Source organism: Juglans microcarpa x Juglans regia, chromosome 2S (assembly GCF_004785595.1).
Source record: "Juglans microcarpa x Juglans regia isolate MS1-56 chromosome 2S, Jm3101_v1.0, whole genome shotgun sequence".
Classification (NCBI taxonomy): Eukaryota; Viridiplantae; Streptophyta; class Magnoliopsida; order Fagales; family Juglandaceae; genus Juglans; species Juglans microcarpa x Juglans regia.
Window position 1 is genome coordinate 1,531,628 of NC_054597.1, and position 10,392 is coordinate 1,542,019.

The 10,392-nt window shown below is 34.4% G+C and overlaps 2 protein-coding genes across 4 annotated transcripts; both read left to right on the top strand.

The window, feature by feature from the left end:
* Positions 1-10,133, top strand: LOC121252689 (thioredoxin H2-like). Of its 2 annotated transcripts, none has more exons than XM_041152451.1 (4): positions 1-352; positions 517-639; positions 1,805-1,955; positions 2,309-2,694. In XM_041152451.1, the coding sequence occupies exons 1-3, from the start codon at positions 206-208 to the stop codon at positions 1,949-1,951; spliced, it is 417 nt and encodes a 138-aa protein (XP_041008385.1). In that variant the 5' UTR covers positions 1-205; the 3' UTR covers positions 1,952-1,955; positions 2,309-2,694. The 2 variants fall into 2 exon arrangements, with proteins under 2 accessions (XP_041008385.1, XP_041008386.1); XM_041152452.1 differs by lacking the exon at positions 2,309-2,694 and adding an exon at positions 9,815-10,133 and having other exon boundaries at positions 94-352.
* Positions 7,682-10,133, top strand: LOC121252688 (thioredoxin H2-like). Of its 2 annotated transcripts, none has more exons than XM_041152449.1 (4): positions 7,682-7,855; positions 8,020-8,142; positions 9,310-9,478; positions 9,815-10,133. In XM_041152449.1, the coding sequence occupies exons 1-3, from the start codon at positions 7,709-7,711 to the stop codon at positions 9,454-9,456; spliced, it is 417 nt and encodes a 138-aa protein (XP_041008383.1). In that variant the 5' UTR covers positions 7,682-7,708; the 3' UTR covers positions 9,457-9,478; positions 9,815-10,133. The 2 variants fall into 2 exon arrangements, with proteins under 2 accessions (XP_041008383.1, XP_041008382.1); XM_041152448.1 differs by having other exon boundaries at positions 7,683-7,855; positions 9,310-9,460.
* Positions 10,134-10,392: the final 259 nt, after the last annotated feature.

Genomic DNA, 10,392 nt, shown 5'->3' on the forward strand with positions numbered 1-10,392 from the left:
TGCTTTATCTCCGAGACTCCGAGTTATGAACACGGATTTATGCGAGTGAATGGGGACACGGGTTTGTGAAGTCTTAGCGCGTGCAAACACCCTCTTGGACAGGAGCCAGGACCTCTATAAAACCGAAGAAGCCACACCTAAACTGTAAAACTAGATAAAAAGAGCGACAGGCACTAGTCAGGCATACAGACAGCAGACGCACAGAATGGGATCTTTCGTATCAAGCTTACTAAGAGGCGGCGGAACTGGAGAGGCTGATCCGTCCTCAGCGGAGCCATCTCGGGTCTCGACTTTTCACTCCTCCGCTAGTTGGCAGCTCCATTTCAAGAACTCCGAAGCTTCATCCCAGCTCGTATTTCTTTTCCTTTTCGTACTATTCATTCTTCTTTAAGGCATTGGATTCCCCAGAGGGTTTAAATTAACCCCTTAATTTAATATGGTATTAGATTAGATATATACCAACTGATTCAGTGATTCTTTCTCTCATTTTTATTTTCTTTGTTGGACGGATCAAAGATGGTGATAGATTTCGCCGCGTCTTGGTGTGGGCCGTGCAAGTTCATGGAGCCAATCGTCCACGCAATAGCCTCCACGTACACCGACGTTGACTTCGCTAAGATCGACGTCGATGAATTACCTGTACGTCTTCTTAATTCGTTATTATTCTTCTTATCAACGTTTTTCCTATTTCTCTTTTTTAGTTATTCTAATCAGTAGTACCATATACCTAAATAATAATAAAAAGAATTCTTTTGCTTAAAAGGTGTGGGGTTATAAGGCTGCTAATAGAATTTTTATTTTTATTAATTGATAGAAAATGTAAAATATAAAGTATAAAAGAAATTTAGAGAAGAGAGAAGGGAGGTAGAATTTGAGGCTATATCTTTGCTATTATAAATTATTATTAAATATAAGTCATAATCTCTATTTATAGTTAAATTATATTCTCTATTTATAGTTAAATTATATTGAGATGAAATAAGATAAATATCTTAATCATTATAAAAATTAAATAAAGATAATATCATATCAAAGTGACGTGATAATTATAAAAATTAAATCAAAATTATATTTGATTGGATATCATCTCTAATATTCCCTCAAATTTAAGATGAAGTACTTTAAAAAATTGAATTTAAAATTTGAATATAGTCTTCATATTCGTTGATTGATCACCCATGAGATGATAAAAGTGGTGATGATGATAAAGTGACTTGTAGTTAGAACATCAAATCTGGAGTTGTGATTACAATGAGTTGATAATAGGTCAAAGCCAACAAATGGCTCTAACAATGGGCCAAAATATTGGGTTAACAATAAGTTATATATGGTTTTGGTCAACTATAGTACCAAAATCAAAAGGGGTCTGAGCTTTCGAATAATGCTTACAATAGACCAAAATCTAATAAAAAATTATCATAGTTTATAAAGATACTCTAAATGCATAAACTTGAGGTGAAACATGTTTGAATAGTAATAAAAATTTATGAGAGATAAAACTGACCGAAAAACTTAAAAAAAAAATCCACAACCTAGCCTGGCATTAGCGAAGGGTGTTGATAGCATGATAGAAAGTTAATATAATAGATTTGAAAATGAAAAAGAGACAAGGAGGGAGAGAGTTTTTTAGAACTATATCTTTCTATTCTTAATTGTTATGGAATACAACACTGAGCCATATTTACAGAAAAATTACATGAAAATAATATTAAATAAATTTATAAAAATTAAATCAAATTCTGAATTCGATATTAGCTACAACGTTATTCACTTTCTTTATGGTTCTTTGGGGTGGGATATATAGGATGTGGCGCAGGAGTTTAACGTGCAGGCGATGCCGACTTTCGTGTTGGTGAAGAAAGGTAAGGAAGTGGACAGGGTGGTTGGTGCTAAGAAGGATGAGCTCCAGAAGAAGATCGAGAAGCACATGGCCCTCTTACCCTCTTCCTGATTGTGTATGATTCTCTCTTTCGGTTTGTATCCCATGTTTTCATAAATCCTATTATTATGATGATGATGAATTTGATTACTGGGATTAATTTGATGATAAATGATAAACTCCATTACGACGATGATAAGTTCCTTTTCAATTTTTTTTTTTTGGTTGGTTTATCAGTTGCTCATGGGCTCTTTTAGGTTGCGTTGGTAGTAAAGTGATCTCAGATATTTTGTGAATAATAGTGAAAAAGTAATGATAGAATATTGAATAGTAATTACTAGTAATGAAAAATAATAATAAAATAATAAATAGTAGTTGAGTATTCTCAGAGTGATAATAAATGTCATACATAAAACTTTCATGTTGCAGCTTTTGTAGTGTATTGTTACGCCAAGACGTTCGAACAGAGATCTCAAGCCAAATCCCAAGTATCAGGGAGGAGGCTAAACGTGAGAAGTGAAGACGCATGGACATGGACGTGAAAATGGACGTGAAGACGTATTGGTGTGAAGATGGCGTGAGTGGATTGGGTCATTAGCAGTCAGAGAATTTTATGCTTGATGTTTATCTTTCTGCTGCATTTTATTTCCGTTAGTACGTGTGTTTGTATTTTCTATTATTACGTGTGTTATGCTTCGGTTACTAGTTGATAGCAATCTTAGTGTTGTGTCCTCTGTTTTCAACATTATGTACATGGTTTGCTATTTAAGTAACCAAAAATTATCAATGAAATCATCAAGCAAATTTACCCAAAATTGTGGTACGTTCTCACCCGAAGAGAATATTATCCTTAGTGTTTGAATTCTATTTACGTCGGAACTATCATTTGCCTCAGAGCCAAGTTAATGGGAACCAACAAGGAATGCATTGAACAATTGGAGTAAGGCTAAACGTAGGGTATAAGGAAGAGGGAGAGAGAATCATCTGGAATCTTGTAATTTTCTTGAGAACTTTCTCTGGAGGCAGGGTACCTCAAATACCCATTGTAATTGCAGCATTTTGATGAATTCATGAAATCATATTTCCATTTCCACCTATTGTTCTCTCAAGCTTAATCGATTTGTCACAACTCATTTAAAAAGAAGCAGGTAGATAACATCACGTGCCTGATTTATTGCCAAAACAAGCAATGGTGAAGGAGTCAAGGACTCAGGTTTGGGAGTGTAGGAGTCAAGATTGAACTCGGGTCTAGGAGGGATCGCTACTGTACTGAAGGTTTAGGGCTTTTACATGCATCTATATTCTCGTCTTAACATAATGTTTCAGTGTCGTCTGCTATCAATGGTATTGTTATAGGATTCTCGAGGTTCGAATTTGATTCTACGAAAAGGTCGCCTTAACAAGTGAAATAATTAATGGCACTACGTTGGTCGGAATCGATTTTTTTTATAATAATTATTTTCTCAAGCTCTCATCTTAACGCACCTACCGCACCCGCCAGCATGCAGGAGAGCAAAAGACCAAAAAAAAATATTTCTCTTACTATTGGTTTCTATCTCTAGTTTTTATTGCTGTAAATTTTTTTTTAATTAATGATTATGTAATTATTTTGTAATAATATTATGAATTTTTTTATTTTTTTAAAAATATTTAAATATGTTAAAAAAATATAAAAAATAAATAAATCTCAAAACCACTAACGAGAGCCCCCAACGAGAGTTCCCAACTGTAGGAGTAGCACCCCTCAAAGACCAAAAGAAAAAGATCCCAGATTTCCTTGATCTCATGACTTTATCCACACTCGCTGACTTCCCTGATCTTCTCTATTCAAGCCCTTACATATAAAAAAACAGCTTACTTGCTACGGCTACTTCCTCTTCAAGCACTACTTTCCATCCCAAAAAACCTACGGAGACATCTTCATTGGCGATTAGAAATATTGGTATGCAACCAAGATATTAATCATGTTAGCAAAGATGAATCAACAAGTCTAGATTATTGGTTTGCTTCTAAGAGAGAGAGAGATGTGGATTTTGGCTTTAAACATGTTATAATTTAAGACAACCCAGACTCAACCCAATGTTGTCATCGAGGAGTAAGGGTAACGATGTCTTCGTCGGCCAATAACGTTGTCTTCGTTAGCCACCGGAAGCTGTGGGACTTTGGTGGCACAAAGCAACAACGAACCCTAGGGCCAGGTGAGACATAGTGAAATGTTGAAGTTGGGCGACGTTGGGCTTTTCTTCCACTGGTTTTCAAATGGTTTTTCTTCAATTTAAGCTCCCTTCATTTCTTGCATCCATCTCATCATACACGTTGGCTAGTGTGGCCAGTGTGTTAAAAAAGGGACTTCTTCTTAGTAGGACTCTTCGTTTTATACAAGCAAGTAATTATATTTTAGTGTTTTAGAGTACAGTAGGTGGGGCTTGAGGACTCCTAAAAAGAAAATATAGGGAAGAAATATTAGAACTAACATACTAGTCCAGGTCCCATGTTCACTTGACTAGTATACTGCAATATGATCAAAGAGAAGCCAACCATAAATGTGGCTTTGGTTGGCAGTCTTCTAAGAAGTATGTCGAAGATTTCCACTATAGTTGTGAAAGCCTACCATAGATGGAGTTGCATTAGTTCTAGACCGATTGTTGTAGTTGGAGAGGATCGTTATCTCATGTTCTACATACTTTGAAAGGGGAGCAAATAAATTCATAATTTTAGGAAAAACAGTAAGTTAAGTTGGGAAAGAATGATTAACTCCATCATAGCTTCGCAAGCATTAAAGAAACACGAATAATTGTACCAACGCGTGAGACTCACGTGCTAGTTATAAATGAGAGTGGATAGTCAGATCTTAAAAATCTCGAATCCAGAATAGGTTGGAGAGGTGTATGTGGTAGTTGGAGTTTCAACGGTAGGCGATACGTAGGGCTTACGTGCCCCTTTGCGTGAGACATACTCATCCACCATTTTGCAACACCATCTAAGAATTTGATAATGCGACGTATGCATATAGCTCGAACGTCGTCAATAATCAATAAATCAGTCTATCATTCGTATCAAATAAGAAAAAACACGTGAAAGCTTTGCATATATGCCTCCCTCCACTAAGATCGACACCTTTTGATTTTGTAGATTGAGAGATCAGGCATAATTTAGTTGGAATGGACTTGCACGTCTTGTGATAGCGTCAATGTGGACAAATGGAATAAGTTCCATGGGGCGAGGTTTTAAAAGATCAATCTAGGTTTTATTTGGAGTTAATTTTTCTAAATATTATTTATTTTTCTTTTAACCATTATTTTTATCATTTTAAATATTTATTCAAGACAGCTAATGCCGCATATCAAACAATAACAAAAAAATAACGTATAATACTTCTCTTTTTTTAGAGGCAGGGAGACCGTATAAATCATAAATTTTTGCAAGTTCAAATACTCTAGAGTATTTGATCCAATTTTAGAATTTTAAAATGAAGTAAACATAAATACTTGAGGTGAGTTTTATAGTATTTAATACTGTCCACAAAATTTAGTTAAATAACAATAAATATTGCTTGACTCACTTTTTTAATTTAGATCCTAAAATTGGTATAAGAAATTTAAATGATGTTAATCCGGTTTCTGCCAATTGGCTAAAAAGAGTTATGAAGTGTCATTTTATTCAATTATCATGTTAAAGTTTATTAAGGAACCAAATTCATCTCGTCTAAATTCATCTCAAACTAATTATTAATGAAACTCACTACTTTTTTAATTTTCATAAAAAAGTTAAACTCATCTCAACTTATTTCATACATTTCAACTTAAAAACTTAAACTCATCTCAACCTAAAAAAGTTAAACTCATCTCAATGGAACTCATAAGATACTACTATTCACAACTCAACGCAGTGACGAAACTATTAATTTTCCTTAGGGGGGCCAACTTTTCTATCACACGAGATGTTTCTGTAAAATAAAAAAATATTACAAAATCATAAAGCATATATAAAATTAAATCATGATCATTTGTCAAATAAAGTATAAATAAAGTTTTAAAAACACAACTTAATGTCTGTTTCAGGTTTTTGACGATAATATTTTATAGAATAATATTCTTTTATAAATATGAAATACTTAGAAATTGTTTTCTTCATAGAAATTATCAAGTGATCTTTTAGAATGTCATCTTTCATTCTAATATCTAAGCTAATTTATCAATTTTTGTGTAAAATCTATCTATTTTAGTGTTACATTAAGCATATAATACTACAATTGAGACCTTAAATAAACTTTTTCTTACTTAATGAAGTTTAAAGGATAAATCATCTCTACTATTTTTCATATAAGCCATCAATCTTAAATAGTTTTTCTAGTATTTTCACGTTAGATTCTATAATAAGAAACTTAATATTGTATAATAAAAAACTTTAAGGTCAATGTTAATAGTTTATTATTTCTCCTAATCTTAGTTTTAATTTAATTTTAGTGTGGTCACATCCTTGAAAATAGGTAATATATAGAAATTATACAAAAATCTAGGGTTATAGAAGAAAAATTAGAGAGAGACATTTTTATATATATTGAAATTTTTCAAAATTTTAAAAAGTATATGGGAATAAAGAAATTATAAGTTTTTTTGAGGGGCCAATTTTTCTATATATATGGAATTATGAATAAAATTTATGGGCTATTTTGAATTTTTAAAAAAATTTGGGAGGCCATGGCCCCCCTTAAACTATATATAAATCCGTCATTGACTCAATTCAACTCATCTCAATATCCAAACTCATCCTATAAAACTACAAAGGCATTCCAGCTCTGTTTTTTTCTCTCTACCCACAGTCCACCATCACAGTGTCGTCGCCCAGGGGTGTGGAGCTTCGTCTCCTCCCCCTCGGCTCGTCCGCCCTTGTTTTTAGGTTTATTTCCATTTTTTTTTTGTAAATTTTCCGGTGATAGTAACAAGTTGTTCCAATCTTCTACTTGCCAGCAATATTTGACCCCAACGCGCCCCTCCAATGGTCTCCTCAGTCCTCGATCTGTCGGCGTCGTGAGCCGCACGTGCCGCCGTACCAAATAGGGTTTCCTACTGCCACACGTGACACCATTAGGGCCAGTGGCTTCGGATCTTTCAGATTCGTCTGCTCCTTTCTTGCTCAATGTGGCGCGTGTCCTACACGTGCCACCACTGTCAATGGTGGTCCTCGCCGGTGTATCGGCTCATCTACAAGTTGCTATTCTTCTATGTTTCTACTTTCTCTAACCAGCGATCAAGACGATGTGATCATGATTGTCTCTTACTATTGGACCAAATCAACAAAATGTAATACACCGCTCTCGACTGCGGCGTTTAGTCATTGGATTATAGTCTGTTGATCGGACTATATTAGAACCGCTTTTGAGCGGCTTCTCCTTATGGGAATGGGTTGGAGTCAAGCTTTTGACTTGCCCCACTTTTTTATTTTTATTTTCGAGGCTGATGCTGCTTTTACTTGTTTTGAAAAGATTGTCGGAAACTCTCATCTCACTGATTCTTGTATCCTTATAACCGTTTAGTTTATCTACGCAATACTTAATTTGTTGAAAAAAAAAAAAAAAAACCCATCCTATAAAAGAAACGAACAAATTCTAGCGCGCACACGGATGCTGTATCTCCGAGACTCCGAGTTATGAACACGGATTTATGCGAGTGAATGGGGACACGGGTTTGTGAAGTCTTAGAGCGTGGAAACACCCTCTTGGACAGGAGCCAGGACCTCTATAAAACCGAAGAAGCCACACCTAAACTGTAAAACTAGATAAAAAGAGCGACAGGCACTAGTCAGGCATACAGACAGCAGACGCGCAGAATGGGATCTTTCGTATCAAGCTTACTAAGAGGCGGCGGAACTGGAGAGGCTGATCCGTCCTCAGCGGAGCCATCTCGGGTCTCGACTTTTCACTCCTCCGCTAGTTGGCAGCTCCATTTCAAGAACTCCGAAGCTTCATCCCAGCTCGTATTTCTTTTCCTTTTCGTACTATTCATTCTTCTTTAAGGCATTGGATTCCCCAGAGGGTTTAAATTAACCCCTTAATTTAATATGGTATTAGATTAGATATATACCAACTGATTCAGTGATTCTTTCTCTCATTTTTATTTTCTTTGTTGGACGGATCAAAGATGGTGATAGATTTCGCCGCGTCTTGGTGTGGGCCGTGCAAGTTCATGGAGCCAATCGTCCACGCAATGGCCTCCACGTTCACCGACGTTGACTTCGCTAAGATCGACGTCGATGAATTACCTGTACGTCTTCTTAATTCGTTATTATTCTTTTTATCAACGTTTTTCCTATTTCTCTTTTTTAGTTATTCTAATCAGTAGTACCATATACCTAAATAATAATAAAAAGAATTCTTTTGCTTAAAAGGTGTGGGGTTATAAGGCTGCTAATAGAATTTTTATTTTTATTAATTGATAGAAAATGTAAAATATAAAGTATAAAAGAAATTTAGAGAAGAGAGAAGGGAGGTAGAATTTGAGGCAATATCTTTGCTATTATAAATTATTATTAAATATAAGTCATAATCTCTATTTATAGTTAATTTATATTCTCTATTTATAGTTAAATTATATTGAGATGAAATAAGATAAATATCTTAATCATTATAAAAATTAAATAAAGATATTATCATATCAAAGTGACGTGATAATTATAAAAATTAAATCAAAATTATATTTGATTGGATATCATCTCTAATATTCCCTCAAATTTAAGATGAAGTACTTTAAAAAATTGAATTTAAAATTTGAATATAGTCTTCATATTCGTTGATTGATCACCCATGAGATGATAAAAGTGATGATGATGATAAAGTAACTTGTAGTTAGAACATCAAATTTGGAGTTGTGACTACAATGAGTTGATAATAGGTCAAAGCCAACAAATGGCTCTAACAATGGGCCAAAAGATTGGGTTAACAATAAGTTATATATGGTGTTGGTCAACTATAGTACCAAAATCAAAAGGGGTCTGAGCTTTCGAATAATGCTTACAGTAGACCAAAATCTAATAAAAAATTATCACAGCTTATAAAGATACTCTAAATGCATAAACTTGAGGTGAAACATGTTTGAATAGTAATAAAAAATTTATGAGAGATAAAACTGACCCAAAAACTTAAAAAAAACATCCACAACCTAGCCTGGCATTAGCCAAGGGTGTTGATAGCATGATAGAAAATTAAATATAATAGATTTGAAAATGAAAAAGAGATAAGGAGGGAGAGAGTTTTTTAGAACTATATCTTTCTATTCTTAATTGTTATGGAATACAACACTGAGCCATATTTACAGAAAAATTACATGAAAATAATATTAAATAAATTTATAAAAATTAAATTAAATTCTGAATTCGATATTAGCTACAACGTTATTCACTTTCTTTATGGTTCTTTGGGGTGGGATATATAGGATGTGGCGCAGGAGTTTAATGTGCATGCGATGCCGACTTTCGTGTTGGTGAAGAAAGGTAAGGAAGTGGACAGGGTGGTTGGTGCTAAGAAGGATAAGCTCCAGAAGAAGATCAAGAAGCACAGGGCCCTCTTACCCTCTTCCTGATTGTGTATGATTCTCTCTTTCGGTTTGTATCCCACGTTTTCATAAATCCTATTATTATGATGATGATGAAGAATTTGATTACTGGGATTAATTTGATGATAAATGATAAACTCCATTACGATGATGATAAGTTCCTTTTCAATTTTTTTTTTGGTTGGTTTATCAGTTGCTCATGGGCTCTTTTAGGTTGCGTTGGTAGTAAAGTGATCTCAGATATTTTGTGAATAATAGTGAAAAAGTAATGATAGAATATTGAATAGTAGTGACTAGTAATGAAAAATAATAATAAAATAATAAATAGTAGTTAAGTATTCTCATAGTAATAATAAATGTCATACATAAAACTTTCATGTTGCAACTTTTGTAGTGTGTTGTTACGCCAAGACGTTCGAACAGAGATCTCAAGCCAAATCCCAAGTATCAGGGAGGAGGCTAAACGTGAGAAGTGAAGACGCATGGACGTGGACGTGAAAATGGACGTGAAGACGTAATGGTGTGAAGATGGTGTGAGTGGATTGGGTCATTAGCAGTTAGAGAATTTTATGCTTGATGTTTATCTTTCTGTTGCATTTTATTTCCGTTAGTACGTGTGTTTGTATTTTCTATTATTACGTGTGTTATGCTTCGGTTACTAGTTGATAGCAATCTTAGTGTTGCGTCCTCTGTTTTCAACATTATGTACATGGTTTGCTATTTAAGTAACCAAAAATTATCAATGAAATCATCAAGCAAATTTACCCAAAATTGTGGTACGTTCTCACCCGAAGAGAATATTATCCTTAGTGTTTGAATTCTATTTACGTCGGAACTATCATTGGCCTCAGAGCCAAGTTAATGGGAACCAACAAGGAATGCATTGAACAATTGGAGTAAGGCTCAGTGCAGTTCAGGAGGGGCTACACCGATTGGAGTTCGACATGACTGACAAACTTCACC

Bases quoted from the DNA above. Each gene is read 5' to 3' on its own strand.
- LOC121252689 (XM_041152451.1), top strand. From the start codon at position 206: ATGGGATCTTTCGTATCAAGCTTACTAAGAGGCGGCGGAACTGGAGAG. The intron at 353-516 runs GTATTTCTTTTC...GACGGATCAAAG, and splicing joins CCGAAGCTTCATCCCAGCTC to ATGGTGATAGATTTCGCCGC. The intron at 640-1,804 runs GTACGTCTTCTT...TGGGATATATAG, and splicing joins TCGACGTCGATGAATTACCT to GATGTGGCGCAGGAGTTTAA.
- LOC121252688 (XM_041152449.1), top strand. From the start codon at position 7,709: ATGGGATCTTTCGTATCAAGCTTACTAAGAGGCGGCGGAACTGGAGAG. The intron at 7,856-8,019 runs GTATTTCTTTTC...GACGGATCAAAG, and splicing joins CCGAAGCTTCATCCCAGCTC to ATGGTGATAGATTTCGCCGC. The intron at 8,143-9,309 runs GTACGTCTTCTT...TGGGATATATAG, and splicing joins TCGACGTCGATGAATTACCT to GATGTGGCGCAGGAGTTTAA.